Source organism: Colletotrichum chrysophilum, assembly GCF_026319265.1.
Source record: "Colletotrichum chrysophilum strain AFK26 chromosome Unknown scaffold_61, whole genome shotgun sequence".
NCBI lineage: Eukaryota > Fungi > Ascomycota > Sordariomycetes > Glomerellales > Glomerellaceae > Colletotrichum > Colletotrichum chrysophilum.
The window spans coordinates 91,615-109,883 of record NW_026517348.1 but is presented as its reverse complement, the minus strand read 5'-3'; the positions used below and the strand labels follow the sequence as shown (position 1 = coordinate 109,883).

Below are 18,269 nucleotides of genomic sequence, written 5' to 3'. Positions count from 1 at the left end.
ACTCCTTTCCACAACCCTACGAATGAGGCGCTTAAACTTTCGATTGCAGCCGGATGTCACTTGCTGGCTTCAGCCTAGAGTTCTAACCTGAGCCAAACAAGAGAAAGGGAGCCTCGGGAGGTACGTACATAGTCCGATAGGTATTGGAGACAGGCAGGCAAGAAGCACAACTAGTTCAAGACCTTAGAAGTGTTCGTTCCACCTTTTGTGCTCAGATTTCATATACTTTACCCTCAAACCAGATAAGTCATGAGTCGCAATAGCCAACAAAGCCTCGTGTTTCCCTTCTCCACATCTGACCTATCAAGGTCTCTCAATGGGAAACTTGCAAATTGACGGTGAACCACTTCGAACCGGCTGGCTTGCGATTGATTCATCCTTTCATCTACCACACAACACCCGTAGTCGCAAGCTGGACAACACACCACCAAATATGGCGTCCATGTCGTCGCCATCAACCAGGGCATCCTGGTACCGCTTGCCCGCCGAGATCAGACTTGAGATCCTGCAATACTTACTACAGGACGGCTGTAGCCTGGCTAATTTCGCTACAGTGTCCCGAGAGTGGCAGAAGTTCATCGAACCGAAGAATTTCGCCCGCATTACAGTGACACGTTCACGCCTCCCGAAGTTCAGTTCAATGACTCATCGCAACCAGGGTCTCGTACGCTACATCTGGGTTTGCCTGGAGCTCCAAGAATACGATTGCAATCAGTGTGCGGCGGGTACTAAGAGGATGCGGCTCATGAGCGAACTGGACGATGCCCTGGTCACCACAGCCCTGCGCGATCTCATTATGACGCTCAGCGGATGGGAGCCAAACGGCAGCCTGCTGTTGGATATTAGCGTTCACTCTCCTAGTGATGCAGAACACTGGTTCAAGTATTTGACGTTTGCACCTGATATCTCTGTTAAAGACTGCGATTGGAAGAAATACATGCCAAAGCCGATTCTAGCTAAATTTCATGATAGCCAGCACGGCTGGATGGCCGGCAGTAGGGTTTCCCCCTTAAATTCGGGTATCATCGATGCTTCGTTCGATGGTATTCTGCGGAACGGTTTACCCGGAGCATTTCATCGCTCTAGCCGCTTGCGACTACCTCTGGTCCCCGCCGTAACTGGCGTGATTCTACGTCAACAGAATCGCCGGCGATGGAGTCCAGTGACTTTAGGAGACATGTTTTCCCTTCTTCCTAGACTCCAGCAGATCCACTACGAGCCTTGGATGGAATGGGATTGTGCCTGTGAGAAAATGGTAAATAGCGGTAAGCACCCTCCTTGTCTTTGCTCTTTTGCTGTATTTCTCTTTGAGTGCCATATCTCTCAATAGTATTAATCTACTGATTTAAATATGTGATATAGATTACCAACTTCTCTTCGAAAGTTTTGCTTCCACAAAACTGCGCAAACTTGTTATTTTTGAGAACTTCACTCAAAAATACCCAGAACTTTCTGATCTTGACTTGGAATACGACCCTATTCGAACACCGGTTCCGTGTATGGCTAAGGCACTCGCTAAGGCTAGTCTACAGCTCGAGATCCTCTCAGTATCGTTCATGGTGGATGCTAGCCATTTCTTGTGTGGCTGCGAGTGTTTATGGGAGTGGCCCAATCTTACTTCATGGACGCTGACCTCACGACTACTCGCGCCCGATGAGAGCACCACTAAAATCGGTGATATGCTCCGAACAGCAGCACAGGTGGCCATGAGAATGCCAAATCTCCGCGTGATGGAGATTTGGAACGGGCAAGAGGGATTGGCGGCGCTCTTCCAATACAAGTCAATGGGTCATGGGCAGCGTCCCGTGATTACATGGAGAGCAACGTGGGATTATGCCTTGCAGCCGTCCGTCATCCAAGCTTGGAAGGCAGTCGGTATTGAGCATCAGGGAGAACATCACTGGAATGACTGCGTTGTCTTCAAGGAGCTTCTGAATGTTGGCGATGTCAGGTGTCACGGTGACGCGATCCATCATTTGAAGCTGTCAAGCTCCGTTATTCGATCTGTTTCACTGCACCAGATTCGAACGGAGAGTCAAATCTTGGATGGTGTTTATGAGTGGTAGCTCAAAATGCGTTTTCACTGTAGGGAAAGTCAGTTCTTTAGTCAAGTTGAGAAAACATAGCTCTATTTGATGGGTTGCAAAATGAGTTCATCTGAGTAGATAGCTGCGGCGATTTACGTCGGTATGTGTGATTTTCGGGCCCTGTGTATCCGCAAAATGAAAATGTTCAATCGCCACGTTGTTCTCCAATAGCTAGTCGAACTATCGTATTTGATCAGATCGAGCGAAATACTCGTCTGAGTACCTGCCATCCAAGCCTCTTCCACCATGTTCCTCCACATCAGCTTCCCGAACGTCAGCCAAGTACTGATCAAACTTGTTCGTGATTGCAATGGTTCGCTGCAGATGCGAAAACACCATCTTCTTTCCCATGAACTTGGCGAGCTGCCGTGCGGTGGTGATCGTATTCCGGATCTGTCGTCCGTTCATCGGGTGCCTGGTCAGTTCGTCTATGTGCAGCGAAATATCATTGAAGTCAATGCTGCCCTCTTCTCCAATGCTCTTGAGCCTCTCGAAGAAGTTCTTCCAGATTTGCTTGCGTTGGTAGGCCTCCAACTTCTCGTACCGGAGCGCGAGTTGAATTCGAGACTTGAAGGCCTCGTCGAAGGTCCCGACGCGATTTGTCGTAAGAATCAAGATCCCATCGTAGTATTCTAGGGCGCGCAAGAATACGGAGACAAGTGCGTTCCGTTGGAGGTCCTGTAGGGTGCGTTGCTCGAGGAAGACTTCGGCTTCATCGAGGAGCACGACGCAGTCCCAGATCTTGCCGAGGTGGAAGACTGACTCGAGATATTTCTCGACATCAGCAGGATTCGTCCCGATATCGCCGCAGGTCACCGAGTACATAGGTTTCTTGGCTATTTCGGCGACGGATTCAGCGGTAAACGTTTTTCCAGTACCTGGAGAGCCATGAAGCAACATGATGAGACCGTTCCCTTTGTTATCGATCACATCCGTGCCTCTTTTGGAATCGATTTGGTTCGTGACAAGCGCAAGAATGAGTGTCTTCATGTCTTCGTTAGCCACCAGACTCTTGAAGGCATGTTCATTCCAGACAACGTCCTGAATTTGGTCGACCTCAACATCAACTATTTAAATGATTAGTGCAAATTTTTGACGTGAAAGACCACGTAAAATCTTACCCCATTTCTTACGTCTCAGATCAAAGCCAGGGACAATGTTTGGAAAGAGATAGATCTGAGGAGCGTGGGGTTCACTGCCATCTGCGGGCAAGCCCGGTTCAGCTACTACGTCAGTGACCTTCATCGAATACGAATTAATCGGATGGAGGCTAGTATAAGTGTCGTAGTCAATCACGAATCTTTCTCCCTGTTGAGTAAAAGGGTCAGTAAAGGGAGGCGTTGGAATTGTCAGCCCGTCCAAGAACACCCGACATACAGCGTGAGTTTTCCCTTTGCCTTGGTAGGAGATGAGTCGTTTCTCTCGAAATTTCCAGAATGTGTGGCCACGACGTACTAGTCGGTTTTGAACTGCCTCTGAGGTGTACTCAAGCGGGACGACAGGTAAGGTCGAGATATCAATTTCTCCATTCTCAGTCTCCGTCTCGAATTCGATCTTGAGCTTTTCTTCCACCCGAACAAAGTTTCCACGGTACAAGATTGAACGCGATGATATGTTCCATTGCGACAAGTACTTTTCTGAGGGATCTCGACGCCTCTTTGACATTGGAACAATAGCGTAGTCGTCAGGTTCATCGGCGTAGGTAAAAGGGCGAGATGTTGCAATGTGACCTTGTGGGACACCATCCGTGAACGAGATCAGAACTTGACCCGGTCGAAAGAGGTATTCCATGGAACCATTCGAGACAAAACCTCTGCTGAGTTGTTCGTCTATATTGTCGTACAACGGCGCATAAGCCTGTTCGATGTGACTGACAAGTGCATTGACCAATTCAGCTTGACGGCGCGGCAGGCATCCGATTTTGCTTGACTTGCGATGGTGATAGCACCATATGAAGGGCGCTGACAACCTTCCATCGGTGTTGACCTTAGGGAACTCCTGACGTGACGCAGGTAGTAGCGCGAAGAATGCCTTCACAGCCTCCACCATCTCCTTCGAAGTCAGCAATATGTCCTGGTAGGCAGGTACCGGGTTTGGTAGTGGCCCGGAAAACTTCCTTGCTTCTTCTACTGCGGCTCTCTGGTGGTCTTCCGAGTAACACTTGTAGACGACAAATGAGATGTCTTTCTCTTTTTCGATATATCTTTCAGGGTCCATCAATAGAGATCGGGCAATGAGACGAATGTCGTCTTTGTTGACCATCCATTCTGGTTCCGCGAGGTATGTATTTTCCTCCATGTCTTCGTTTTCAAGACAGTGAAAGATTCGCACTCTGACAGCCACCGGTGGTGGTTCAATCCGGCTAAGCTCTTCATTCGCTGCTTCTAACTGCTGAATTCGTTGCTTCATCTTTTGAAGGACATCGAAACACATCAAAGATGTCTGTTCGGCGCTTAGAAGGTCCGAAAATGCTTCGTCGGGAACCTGATCTGTCTCAGCAATAGCCATCTGAATGTTTTCTGAGCTATTGGGAGTAGCAGCCCCCGCGTCATGTCCCGAGGAGAAGCTTTGTGCTGTAAAAACTTCACCGGTGTCGAATAGGGCCTCAGGCACATCTGCTGAACTGTACAGATGACCATAGTTCTGGTTCATCTTTTGCGTCTCTTGATTCAGTTCAAAGTTCCAATGAGTCTCATCGGGCTGCTTCCGTCTTTGAGCTGTAGATGATGGGCTGTGGCCGTGTAAATTCCGTTGTGATACTGCATGAGAGGCGGATGCTGAGGGGAATGTCGGTAGAGATGACTCCACAGACCTGAGTTGACCGGAGCCCCCAGAGACCGTTGCTTTAGGGTGGCGTAAATTTGCGGGCTCTCGTTCTCTATCAGGCAGCTTTGTCATAACGGTCTGCGCGGCACCTAAACGGCTGGAGGGCTCGGTGTTTTGAGGAGCACCCGTTTTGTGTGCCAAAGCGGCGAATTTGTTCTTTAATCCTTTGCCTATCTCATCTTCCGATATTGTGTAATGTGTTTGAGTTGTCTCCCGAGATGCTGGATCGTCGACTTGGGTAACTGGAACGGTAGCTCCCTCCGAAGTATCACCATCATAGTCACCTCCGGCTGCATGCATCCTGTTCTTGTCGAGCCATCGCTAGCCGCTTTTTGTTTTGTTGCTCCAACAACATCAGTTGCATCTGATAATCCTGCAGCGCATGATTTGAGCCTCCCGAAGATGCAATACCCATCGCGGGCTGGTGTTTGGCATTCTGTCCTTGGCGTTGCTGGTTGACTCTTTGGTACGAACCAGACTTTCGAGGTTGTGGATTTGCTGCCATTCGATGATGGACATTGTCCGTTGCCATGTTGGCAAACGTACGAGTACTTGGACCCACTTGAAATGACGCCTCTTGATGCTCGTAAATAACGCTTTGAAGTGTATGTATGTAGGCTGAGTTGGGTTGAGATATTGGCGGCGCTGAGCCCGATGCACCGTACATTACGATGCGTGATCAAAATGTACCTGCGACGGGACCTCAAGCTGATAGAAATCTCTACCGTAAGTTATCACTAGCGGAAACTCCGCGGAAAGGCGCTGTGAAGCGGTAAGATGGAATTGGGAAAAATGAACAAGGCGTGAAATGGATGGAAAGAGGGGAATGCTGCTTTTGGTGAGGCGCAGTCAGCGTTACACAACATCACGTCTGGATTCTTAATTGCCAGAAACAAATGTGATTGGCTGGAGCCTGGCATCCTGATAGGCCTACGTGATGATTTGAGGATCATCACCTAAGTGGTCAGCGCCAGGTGGATATGTTCGTAATATCCTCCTGAAACATCATTCGAGCCTGATCCATCCATGCTCCAAACGCGGCGTCAGGCACCAAGCAAACGCTAGATGACAGCTCGAGTAGAGCTCCACACGACAGTGTCATTCTTCAGGGCGCCAAACGGCTGCCTACTTGCCGCCTTCACGAGCCTTGGCTTGGCTGTATGGGTCGTGACCAGCACCTCGCGCGTCATTTTCCGTATTCAGGAACCCAAGCCCGGTACGCAACGAAAACTGAAACTGAGACTTTATAGTGCGAAAGCTACATGATACAGTACAAATGGAACCTAATACAGCTATATCATCACGGTATAAGGGGGGGACCCAAGGTAAGTTTTGAATGACCAGTGAAGATATTAAGGTGCCTTAACGCATTCAAACAGATGGAGAATGTGTCGCGGAGGATGCTTTGAGGGCTGTCCAGAAATACTTCCTACAAAGCGATACTTTGACACGCGGAGAAAAGATTCTAGTAACTGAGAGTCATTCCATGGAAGATATTCAAGCCTTGGTGGCCGGAACTCTCGAAAGCTACGAAGCAGCGAAGGCGTCGAGCAAAACTAGAGGGTGGCTGCAAAAGACGTCTGAGATCATCTGTCACTACGGAACTATTCTCGACGTCTTCGTTCAACATCATCCAGAGTATGTGTCGCTGGCATGGGGTGCCATGAAGCTGATATTTGGCGTGAGTCAACGAATCTGATGTAGACCCAAGAAAAGGCTAATGCGGCGGGGGAAGAGCATGGTCAACCACGCAGAAACCCTGAAACTCGTGGCCAAGTCCACCTGCCAGGTTGGCATGCGACTTTCGCGAGTCAAAATTGTTTCCACAATATACCCAACGACGAACATGCGACTTGCCATTGAGAATCTGTATTCTTGCATTTTGGAGTTTCTCCTGATTGCCCACTCGTGGTGCAAAGAGTCAAAACTCCGCCATTTCATCCACAGTTTCACGCGGCCACACCAACTCCAATACGACGATTTGCTACAAAGAATTGTTGTGGCTTCTGATAACATTACTCAACTAGCAGCTGTAGGATCGCAAGCTGAGCTCCGGGTTATGCACACAACTCATTCAGGCAAGCTGGAAGGAATTCTATCAGCTATGGAGGATGCAGAAAAGTCTTACAAACAACAACTTGAAGGCCTGACACAAGTTGTTTATAGACTAAACGTTTCAAATGAAAAGCACGAAAAGAAGCTTGATCTCATCGTATCTCTCTTGGAAGCATCGGGTCTGACGATGAATGACCTCATCAACAAAGTAGAAAGTGGGCGATCCCTAGCTGCTCATAGCTATTGTAGGTGCTAACAGACAGCATATAGCTTTTCAGTCTATTCAAACAAGCGCCCAGCTAGATACGAATCAACGACTCTCAGATATCCATCTGTCACAAGTGTTGACCACTCTTTCGCCGACTTTCGAGAATCCGGAAAAATGCTACAAGTATCATCTCATGTGCCGAAACCGCAGAGTCTCTGGCAGGGGCGCAAACATCTCAACGAACCAGTTTTGGTTATCCCCCAGACTCACGAAATGGTCGTCAAGCCATCAATCTTCCTTGATTATCATCAGGGGCCCCTTTAGCATGCGGTCTGCCATGGTAGACTTCGGCATTGACGTCATCCAGACTTTGGCATCAGCTGAGGTGCCGACTCTATGGGCTTTACCCAGCTTAGAGAAATCGAAGCATGCTTCTATGTCAACGGCAGTAGACCTGATCAAGTACCTCACGTACCAGGCGTTGCGGTGGAGCGGTTCCCTAAAGACGGAAAAAGAGTTGTCGTCTCGATACTTGCAGTTTCATAGTGCGCAGAAGCCAAAAGATTGGCTGAAACTCTTGGAGCAAGCAGTCAGGAGCTTGGGTACACAGGTCTACATTGTCGTAGACCTAGCGACGGTCCTCTCATCGCTTGATGAAGCAGACGGCTTCAATGTGATTGATGAGCTCTGCAGGATGCTGAACGACGCGTCTACCAAGGGCCCAAAGATGAAAGTTATTTTACTCCTGTACGAGGTCGAATGGCTCAGAATGTTAATGAACAACGATTCTATGCAAACTGTCATGGTCAAATCAATGAAAGCAAAGAGGACACAAGGGAAAGGACGAAAGCAGACCGTAGCGAAACGTCTTATCGGTCGCCCTCAGGTATGAACTGGGGCGGGGGAAGGAATAATTATGTAGTATGAGAAAGAATTTCTATTTGTTCGCTCAATTTCAAGCAGCATGTAGTCCAATATTGGGTTGGCTAGGTGCCTAAAAACTGGTATCCCAGCCCGGAATTATTGGGATGGAATCACTCATGTTCTTTGACGAGAATGCTTCGCTAGCAATCACGAAAATCAGTCACATTTTTGCAATACTTATGAAGCCTCTGGTTTTCATCAATAAGCTTGATTCAGGTCATCTCTACTGAGAACCTTCGCTTCTGTTCCTTCTTACAGGACTTTCATCTATACAGTGGGTACCTTAGATACACTCTGCAAGCTGAGATGTTTGTGGTAAAAAAGAATAGGCTAATAATATCATATGTCAATTTTATAAGATTTAAATATGGTATGTCTACTTGTGGTAAACTTCCCCCTCGTTCTTAGTTACCCAGCCAGCCAGCCTATCCATGCCCGGGGTGCGTCTGATGTCGAGCGAATCGAGAACCTTTCTCCAGCGCCTTCAACTTTCGGATGAATTACCAGATTGTCATAATATCTCAAAAAGAATGGAAAAAAAATCTCTTATTCAATATTTCTGATTTGCTCTTGATTCTGGTATTCTTTGAAATAACTTCAACTTGAATGGCCGGATCGGTCCATGTCAGCACGTGATCGGGTGCTCCAATCATTACATAAGCAGAAATCCAAGACCGATGACGTCCGCGGCTATGACCGCATTCCAGTCGCCCGCTTCCGCTTCCTTTTCGGCTCTGCAGCGAACCAGGTCGGCGTCCTTCGTCACTCAGCAGCCACCCAAAGGTCCAACTCTCCAATTCCAACCTTAGAATTGGAATAAGGACCTTCGATACAAAACACCAGCAACAATGTCGACGCCCGGCAGACTCCTCCCCCGCCTCAGGCCTTTGGTGCCTCGCATTGCGCGCCCTCCCCGCAATGCCTTCATTACCATCCAAGCCCAGACGGGCCCCGATCCGATCGAGCCCTCCAAGCCCCAAGCACACCCACTGGGCGCCTACTACGAGTCCATCCTCACGAGCCCCCAGCCGATCCCCGACGTGAAGCCCGAGGAGCCCCCCTCGTCCTCCGCCGCCAAGCAGGAGGAGCAGCAAGGCCGTAAGACCTCGCCTCTCTCCCCGTCCCACCCGGAACCCTCTGCTGAAGCTCTTTCCGCACAGCCGGTGCCGACGCCGCCCCCGCAAACCGCGGCTGAGAAGGCCGCCATCGTCTTCGGCTCCGCCCTCGCCGGGCCTGCCGAGCGCAAGAAGCGCCTCGAAGAGATGCGCGCCAGGAGTACGACGGTCGCAGGGGTCGTAATACCCCCAAAACCCGAGGAGCCTGATAATTGCTGTATGAGCGGCTGTGTGAATTGCGTTTGGGACCGGTTCAGGGAGGAGATGGAAGAATGGTCGGCAGCGAGCGCGGAGGCGCAGTTGAAGTTGAGGGAACAGCAAGAAGAGAAGGGAGAAGCTGTCGCGGATACGATGAGCATGGATGACGACGGCGGCGGTTCAGAAACAAATTGGGTGCCGAAAGACCCCAAGATCGCCAAAGACATGTGGGACGAGAAGCTGTATGGGGATATTCCGGTTGGCATTCGCGAGTTTATGAAGACCGAGAAGAAGCTGAAAGTACAGCATGAGAAAGAGGGAACGGTGGGCGGCTGAGGAGTTACAGTACTTGGCCTACCACCTCTTTTTCAATTTCTCCTTCGTCTCATTGACCAGCCGGAGTTTCATGGTCATAGATTCCCATCAGCGAACTCATAGACTTGTTTCCAATTTCCATCAGTGCTTATCTGCATGGCTTTCCATGCTGGTGTTAATGATCGGTGGTATTGCTGGTCTGGATGATTGACGATTTGCCGACAGATCGTCAGGCATTTATACCCATCGGGAATGCTCAAAGGTTTCCCGAAGGCCAGTTCTGGGAGACGTGCTTAAGGCTGAAGTTGTGGAATGAATCGAATGAGAATGAAGCCAAACAGCTTCTCTAGTCTCCCTTGCCATTGACCTCCAATCAGCCTCCGCGCCTTCGCCACGATGCGGTCAACATGTGGCTTGAGGGGCAATCGTCGTCAGTCGGATATCTTCGCGTGACTACGGCGAGCCGCCGAGAGTATGTAAGCCATCTCACCCCAGGAATATCCGCAAACGTCACAACAGATCACCCGAATAAAGGGTCTCGCCTCACCGCGCCAAACCCAATTCATTCTCGGGCCATCAATGGAGACTCCATCCGGTGCCACCCTACGCCCAGTTCCTGAGCGATGGAGAATGCCGCTCCAAGACACGGGGCCCGGAACCATATCTCAGGCCGCTGCAATCGGTTATCTGAGCATGGCTGGATTCATTAATGTCTTGCAAGCCATGCAGGACGAACGGGCAGAGGCAGGTCCTTTAACAAAAAGAGCCCATGTCGTGAAGGACATTCATCTCTACCACAAGTGCTTTTCCCTCGCGATACCTATAGGAACGTCATCTTGATGCAACTATATTGACGCTCTTGGCGCTTCACGAACGTCCGTAAACCAGTCGCTTATCAGAGTCGAGCTCGAAGACGATATCGAACTATTACGACATCTTGACAGCATCGCTCGGTCGGAGCTACATCGACCTACCGTTTCATCGAAATGCACACGAGTCTCTTCCCCGCTCTGCTCGCTCTTTCTGCGACGACGATCCTCGCTCAACGGCCCCCCGCACCAACTAACCTTCCCGATATTCCTGGTCTATCTCTCGACGATAACCCACCATGCGCTGTGAGCATATGTTCTGCGCCGCCCAAGACTTATTCGCTGACTTTGATCGAAGATTCCATGTCTGCTGAACGGACTAAATCAGACAAACTGTTCTCCCGGAGACCAAAACTGTCTTTGCCAGGATGAAGATTACATCAAATACGTAGAGGGGTGTTCCCTCGTAAGCTGCCCGCTAAAAGGCGCCCTACGTATGGATTTCTAAAGAAGTGCATCTTCAATTTCCGTTGCTCTTGTTAACATTTCCCAGAAACGCAAAACATCACCTGGAGTGCCTGCGACTTTCCCTTAAACGACGAAGTACAGGCTACCAAGATTGTGCGCATTGTCTTGTTCGCTATTCTGCCTACGCTATCCGTAATCCTCCGAGTCGTCACGAAGTTTGCAAGACTTTCGCCGTGGGGCTGGGATGACTACACCATCCTTGTGTCATACGTAAGTCGAAGCTGGAAAACGAAGATTCATCAGAAACTTAACTAAAATGACAAAAGGTCATTCTACTCGGATACGTCTCGCTACACTTTTACCGTAAGTCGCAAACTGCTTCCCATCCGCTGTAGATTGCGCTGATGGCCTTTCTAGTCGAAGACAATGGAGCTGGAAAAGACCTCTGGACCTTGAACGATCAGCAGATCATGAATTTCTTCAAGGTACGTCGCCCATGTGATTCCGGCTCAACCACCAGAGTCCAGACTGACAACCTCCAGGCTTTCTATGCTCTCCAAGTCCTCTACCACTCCTGCATCGACCTGATCAAAGCCTCCATCCTTTTCATGTACCTCCGAATCTTCCACCTGCCCGGCGAAAAGGTGCGCATCGTTCTCTGGGCCACGTTGATTCTCAATATCCTGAATGGACTCATCTTCATCTTTGTCGGCCTCTTCCAATGCCAGCCCATAAGCCTGGCTTGGACTTTCTGGACGGGAGAGGCAATGGGGAAGTGCATTGATATTGTGCAGCTCGCCCTCGCACATGCGGGCATCAATATTGCTCTGGACGTCTGGATGCTCATCATACCCGCGACGCAAATCTGGAGCATGAATTTGGCCACGAAGAAGAAGTTTGCCATCATGTTCATGTTCGGGCTCGGCCTATTGTGAGTACTTGCCCTCAGTTTCCCCGCTCAAGATGACCAGCTTCACTGACAGAGACAAGCCTTACTGTGGTGAGCTGCTATCGTATCACCCAGATTTTGGAGTTCAAGAAGTATCCCTTGAACCCTACTGGTACGTGTTAAATTCAAGTATGCCTTTTCGTTAAACTGACACATGCAGTGGCAATGATGCCAAGTGTTATCTGGACCAATATTGAGCTATACGTGGGCATATTCACAGCCTGCATACCCAACTTGCGCCAGTTCTTCGTCAGATTCATTCTCGGGCAGTCAGAAAAGAAGAAGCGTCTCAGCTCGGCCATTTCAGGAGGCGCCAATTCGAACATGACACCCAAGAGTAAGAGGTCTACATTATCGCACAATCTGAGCGAGTTCGATGACTTGGACAATCTGGATGCGGATGACATATCGTTCCCCCAGACGCCGTCGAAGCCCCCACACGTGTAGTCATATGGACATGCAGCGAGGGAGGATGTTATGTACGATATTGAACGGATTTAATCACTTTCGGGCAAGATACCATCAGATGTTAATTCAATAGTAATTCCAAATTTTTCCTCGTTCACAGGACCATGCCTGATCCCCAAAAGGGGAACCTCTTTGCACACAGCCTCACGAAGCCCAGGCAAGTGACTGCTCGCCCATCTTTTTCATCACACTGTCTGCCTGCCAACCCTTGGCGGCGACGCACCCAAACCCTGCCAATCACCATTATAAGACATGTCACACCGGAACTCCTTCCCACATCCACCGAAGCCTGCAGAGAGCAATTGCAGTTTCCGGTAACACCAAGTCTCGATCGCCATAGGGCTGAAGGGCGCAGGATCGAGAAATGTTGCAGTTCGCCCGGATTACCACCACAAATCTTATTGGCAACTACGCGCATTTCCCCAATAAGTCTAGCCCGCGCCGGCTGAAGGTCGTCCTGCATGACGATGGGCTTATCACGCACATGTCTACCAGGCGCAGCACGTGGGTAAACTCGCACTTGCGTCTTGGCGCCCAACACCCCCATCGATGCGACGTTGCCGCCTTCGGTGTCGTCGTATCACGCATCATAAATCGGAAAACAGTAATATCACTCGGGTCACCAGTAAGAACCCCCACAGGATTTGGGAGGCATTTTGGGGGTCGATAGAAAGGTACTCTGAACACTGCTGGAACCTCACTGTTGGTTTATTGGAAGCTGGCACACTCGCACTACAATGCCTTGTTCAGAGCCGGGCCTGGCCCCCGGTGAGCAAGATCCGACACACCCAATCAGATCCCGATCCGGTAGCCTGTCAAGAGGCGCAAATCCTGGTCGACAAGGAACTGGGATTGGCGCTTTCTTCAACGGGGTTGTCCGCCGAAGAAGGCTATAACTTGCGCTGTTGGTGCTGTTGGTACCAGGGCCCAGGATTTTGGTGGGAAACAGTGGCGTATTGGACCTCACAGCTTGGCGAATCTTACATTTACCTCACCGGGCGCTTGGGTTGGGGGCGTCTCACAGTATCTGCATGCTCATCGGTCGGTTCAATACTAAACAAATGTTGCTGCCTTACGGCATGGCCGAAAAATGTCATCGTAGACCACGATTTGGAGCCAGCCTGCATGGGGGCTACTGTTGGAGGCTGTGTCATTTGGCTACTCGGGCGCAACAGCGATGGGGTCTTCAGCTGTGCCTCACTAAGTGCCCCCATACGTTGACTTTGTATGAGATTGCCTCGTTGTGGTAACTGGCGATAGCCTGTTGTTTGAAAGAATATTTATAATGAATCATCTTCCACGCTTTAATGGTCTTGTAGGAATAATCAAACATAACATCCTCTCATCTCATTAACTCAGCCACGTCCCATTTGATTCCATCGACAGCCCGTTTCTGTCATCCATACAAACACATCGTATCAACACCATAATCTATCAGTCAACTATGGAAAAGGGCCCTATTCTCCCGACCCATGTGTCGGCCCCGAGCTCAAACAACCGTTGCGATGTTCGTCGCTCAGCCTTTGGCGCAGTCATCATCTCCTTGGTTTTGTGTGCCTTGGTTGTTGAATTCTTCAGAATTGACAGTCTTTTGTCATCGGTAACCTTGTTTTCTTTTCCCGTTTTAAGCAACGGAGTAAACATGTAAGACTCATCATGCTGACTCTGTGATAGATTAACAACAACTTGATCGTCATTGGAAACCATGAGATCCCACAAGCGATGCTCGCTGTCAACGAAGAAAATTCGGGTCTTCATATTCGCACCGACGATGTCGAAGCTCTTGCCTCCACAGACGGCCGTTCTGGATATAATAAGCGGGAAAAGACAGATGGAAGATCTGGATACAACAGTATTGAAGAGGGCACTGTTACGACCGACGGCCGCTCCGGTTACAATCGTCGGGATGTCGAGGCAGACGGTGTTGTCACGACTGATGGTCGCTCCGGGTACAACCGCAGGGAAGAGGGCGCTGATTCTGTCACTACTGACGGACGGTCTGGATACAACAGACGTGATGAGGAGGCGGAATCAGAAATGACCACTGATGTCCGATCTGGGTACAACCGGCGTACAGAGACCGACACTGTTATCGACACCAACGGACGCTCCGGTTATAACAGACGCGATGGTGAAGATGCCGCTGTCTCCACTGACGGTCGATCTGGCTACAACCGCCGCGAGGAGGATGGTCGGTCTGGGTACAACAAAGCTGCGGAGACAGATGGTCGTTCGGGTTACAACCGCGCGATTTGAAGACTCCTGTTGTCCCTGATAAATGTAAAGGGAATTCAGAATGAATTTAGATACAATGAGCTCAGGCTCGGGCGCTGGCGGCTGGTCTCATTTCCTTCGGCTCAGTTGGGCACTATAGCCGACTTCTTCAGACACTCAACTTAGACCATTTCTTATTTATATGTGTCATCCTCAATTGAAATCTCCAATGCGATAGCTTTTATTCAAGCGATGACAATATTTGAAAAGTTCGTGCATATTCCCGAGTAAGAAGCCGGGCCGGCCCCACCGCCATTGGTGTTGTATCCCGCTTGCCGATGCCGATCTCCGGGCGTGATCTTCCAAATATGAACCTACATCCTCCGCAAGCTCTCGGGGTAGCCAAACTTCCAAAGCTCATTTGAGTGCTTACGCGTGGGAATGAGGTTGATCTTCCAGCTTGGCTGTGGGGTCGCAATACCAAAGTCCCAAACCGGGTGTCATGTAAGTTTGAGAATTCACTGATGGTCCGCTTGTGTGCTGACGGCTTCTCGGGGAAAACAGCAATCCAACTAAAACAATAAGTTATGCCAGAGGAATCTAACATTGGACCGAAGCAGTCTTCGTCATACGCCATCTTGAGAAGCTGTCTGTTCCGAGATCTTTGTGAGGAGATGTGTTCTCATGGAACGGGAGGCCTCCTGCCTACCAAAAGGAGACTGGCCGTAAACGTGTCATATTCCACAGCGTCATCCCAGTCCGGATAACCGGCAAGGCTTCAAATGAGCCACGTAGAGCGCAGCGTGTTTGACCGTATCTAAGAAACAATAAAAAGGCGCAATAAAGAGCATTCATAGTGATCCGTCCCATCGCGCTCCATCGAAACTTTATCAAAAGGTTGATTTTGGGTAGAGCCCCTACAACGAATCAACCCTGCAGCCCGTTGGGGTAGCTATCAATCAACGCAAGAATCATGGTCTCCTGGAAGATTGTGCCCTGCACGCTCGCCGATGCCCCGGCTTTGGCACGAAACAACATGAACGCCTTCTGGGCGACAGATAAAAACTGGAAACTCGGCTGGACGATTCAAAACATCGAACTCGATTTTCTCGTTGGCGAAGTTATCAAGCGCATGCCGAACAACCTCCTGAAGAATCGCGAGACGCTGCGTCATTTCAAGGCACTTGATCCCGAGACGGGTGCTCTCATGGGCTACGCACGCTGGGAGTTGCCAGCCAAATACGCGGATGCACCGGAATGGGCAGATGCGCAGATTCCCGATGTAAGCGAGGAGAAGAGGAAGGCCATCAAGGAACGAAGCGACGGCGCATGGTGGAAGCCGTACAGCATGGACGGCATCAATGACTGCGGTCCCGAGAAGCACCGCATCTTGGCTGAGGACAGGTACATCAGTAAGGATCCATCAGTGAACTGAATTTCGCAACTCTTCATCCTGTGATGAGTCTAATCGCGCTACAGGTCTTGACTATCTGGCTGTTCATCCCGATAACACGGGCAAGGGCGTTGCTACTGCTCTGGTTCAGCATGGTGTACGACTTGCCGAGGAAATGGGAGCTGACGTCTTCATCTTATCATTCGAGGCTGCTGTGAATATCTACAAAAAGCAGGGGCTGAAAGAAGTTCACAAAGCTTATCAGGACGATACCAAATACGGGGGCTGTGGATACTGGGTCTATCTTCTCACACGGGAGGCGAAGAAGCAGGAGAGCAGTGGACATGAAAATCCTACGCAGACTACGGGTGTGTAGAGCTACATTGACAATGATGAGATTGCCGTTGGCTTTAGGAAATATTGGATCTTTACCGCTGCAATTTGACCTCTGACTCTCCCATGCACTCGGCAAATTCGCTCCTTGTCTTTTCCTGTTGTCTTACGTGTGGGTCGACAATCATTGGCGAGCATTTGACGACATCATGTAGCAAGGTTGATCTAGGCAGAAGCGCCCCGCATACTCAACCATTGGCCAGCCTGGCTGCGATCATACACCATGTGCTCAGCGAGTGCAGGGGAGATAGCCTGATTCCTCTATCCTCGATCTGACATGTCTAAAATGCACCAGATCAATCGCCGGGCTGAAATCGAGGTCTACGACAGGCTGTCACAAGTATCTTGAGATCCTCAAGATTCTAGTACAATGAGGACCAAGAAGAGAGGTAACCAGGGGCCTCCCTCCGAGACCGACTACGAGATTCTTCATTTGAAGCGAGCTATTGTGGCGCCCAATGCAGGGGAACATTCTTGCGACAAATGCATCGGTATATTGGTCAAGCCACTTCCAGAGCCTTTCCAGCGCGCTTTTACGAAGTCGAAAGACTATTTCCGGCTCGACGTGACTACCAGTAAGGTCCAAAAGATGGCAGCATCCGGGTGCGCTTTCTGGACCATGATCCAAGAGCGCCTGGAGTTCGAAGCGTTTAAGGTGGTGCTGGAGCAGCAATGCAGCAAAGTTGAGTACAACCTTCAAAAGCATGACGGGCGTTGGTCAAACGTGCACTACGAAGCCCTCGCAGCCTCTATGGGAGAAGAGCAGGTGAAGGAGTATCAACGACTATGTCAAGTCATGAGGAACCTACCCTGGCGGTCCGCATCACGCGACGACGAATCGGTCGGGGCAGTTGCCGCAGATGTAGCAGAAGACTTCGTAAGAATCCTGGTGGCTTACACAAATATCGACGATGACAACCCGGGAGACTATGACGACCAGTCAGCAAAAGTGGATGTTAACATCATTATGCGGCCTAACCCAGCCGGAGAACGATTCAAGAGTGTGCGATGGATTTCATTTTGGGTGTCATTCTTTGCCTTGGGACTTCCAGGCAAGTAAGCTGCTCATCATGCATGAGTAACCAACTGCTTACCAAAGAACGATATTAGGAGACTTCGGAGATGCCAGACAGACTTACGTCGGCTCTCCATCGAACACAACACCGGACAGCTTGGCATCGATGTCTCTGATCCAGAGTTGGCTGAGGAAATGCGAGATTGACCACAACTGTGGTATCAAGGATCGACCCTCCTCTATGCCATCGTTTCTCCTGGATGTTTCCTGCAAACAAAAGGTCAAGCTGGTTTCAGTCACCCAAGACATGAGGGAGCGATACATTGCGCTGTCGTACTGCTGGGGAGTCGGTATACAGAAGACGATGCTGAAAATCGGCAACAAGAACGATCTCATGTCTGGACTAGAGCTACATCACTTCGACCCTACGATCCAGGACGCTATGAAAGTTACCAGGGAACTCAACTTCCAGTTTTTGTGGATTGATGCCCTCTGCATCATACAAGACGATTACGACTTCAAAGCTAAAGAGCTGGGGAAAATGGGAAACATTTACCAGTGTGCTACGTTCACAATCATTGCCTCGGCAGCCAAAGACGTGAAGCAAGGATTTTTAAGGGATCGGCATGCGACTATTGGACCGGCAAGAGATATGACGGCGCCTCAGCCCATATTCAAAATCAAGGCATACGGAAAGCGTGGGAAGCACTATGTCCAAGTCCCAATTCTTCTCACGCCGTACCACTTCGACTACCCCGAGCCGTGGTATACTAGAGCTTGGACCTTCCAGGAACTCTTGTTCTCAAGACGTCGCCTTCAGTATCTGAACAAT

At 49.9% G+C, this 18,269-nt stretch overlaps 6 protein-coding genes across 6 annotated transcripts; 5 read left to right on the top strand and 1 right to left on the bottom strand.

The window, feature by feature from the left end:
• Nucleotides 1-2,267: 2,267 nt before the first annotated feature.
• On the bottom strand, nucleotides 2,268-4,385 carry COL26b_007508 (uncharacterized protein; the record flags this gene model as incomplete). Its single annotated transcript, XM_053180295.1, has 3 exons — nucleotides 2,268-3,154; nucleotides 3,221-3,263; nucleotides 3,543-4,385. The coding sequence occupies 3 exons, from the start codon at nucleotides 4,383-4,385 to the stop codon at nucleotides 2,268-2,270; spliced, it is 1,773 nt and encodes a 590-aa protein (XP_053035744.1).
• A 4,563-nt stretch (nucleotides 4,386-8,948) lies between these two features.
• Nucleotides 8,949-9,749, top strand: COL26b_007507 (uncharacterized protein; the record flags this gene model as incomplete). The annotated part of the gene is made up of 1 exon (XM_053180294.1): nucleotides 8,949-9,749. One exon carries the CDS (start codon nucleotides 8,949-8,951, stop codon nucleotides 9,747-9,749), a length of 801 nt encoding a protein of 266 aa, XP_053035743.1.
• A 965-nt stretch (nucleotides 9,750-10,714) lies between these two features.
• On the top strand, nucleotides 10,715-12,401 carry COL26b_007506 (uncharacterized protein; the record flags this gene model as incomplete). Its single annotated transcript, XM_053180293.1, has 7 exons — nucleotides 10,715-10,843; nucleotides 11,147-11,275; nucleotides 11,332-11,368; nucleotides 11,423-11,490; nucleotides 11,548-11,936; nucleotides 11,996-12,066; nucleotides 12,115-12,401. The coding sequence occupies 7 exons, from the start codon at nucleotides 10,715-10,717 to the stop codon at nucleotides 12,399-12,401; spliced, it is 1,110 nt and encodes a 369-aa protein (XP_053035742.1).
• Nucleotides 12,402-14,144: 1,743 nt separating this feature from the next.
• Nucleotides 14,145-14,678, top strand: COL26b_007505 (uncharacterized protein; the record flags this gene model as incomplete). Its single annotated transcript, XM_053180292.1, has 1 exon — nucleotides 14,145-14,678. One exon carries the CDS (start codon nucleotides 14,145-14,147, stop codon nucleotides 14,676-14,678), a length of 534 nt encoding a protein of 177 aa, XP_053035741.1.
• Nucleotides 14,679-15,609: 931 nt separating this feature from the next.
• COL26b_007504 (uncharacterized protein) lies at nucleotides 15,610-16,405 on the top strand (the record flags this gene model as incomplete). Its single annotated transcript, XM_053180291.1, has 2 exons — nucleotides 15,610-16,048; nucleotides 16,116-16,405. The coding sequence occupies 2 exons, from the start codon at nucleotides 15,610-15,612 to the stop codon at nucleotides 16,403-16,405; spliced, it is 729 nt and encodes a 242-aa protein (XP_053035740.1).
• Nucleotides 16,406-17,603: 1,198 nt separating this feature from the next.
• COL26b_007503 (uncharacterized protein) lies at nucleotides 17,604-18,264 on the top strand (the record flags this gene model as incomplete). Its single annotated transcript, XM_053180290.1, has 2 exons — nucleotides 17,604-18,202; nucleotides 18,228-18,264. The coding sequence occupies 2 exons, from the start codon at nucleotides 17,604-17,606 to the stop codon at nucleotides 18,262-18,264; spliced, it is 636 nt and encodes a 211-aa protein (XP_053035739.1).
• Nucleotides 18,265-18,269: the final 5 nt, after the last annotated feature.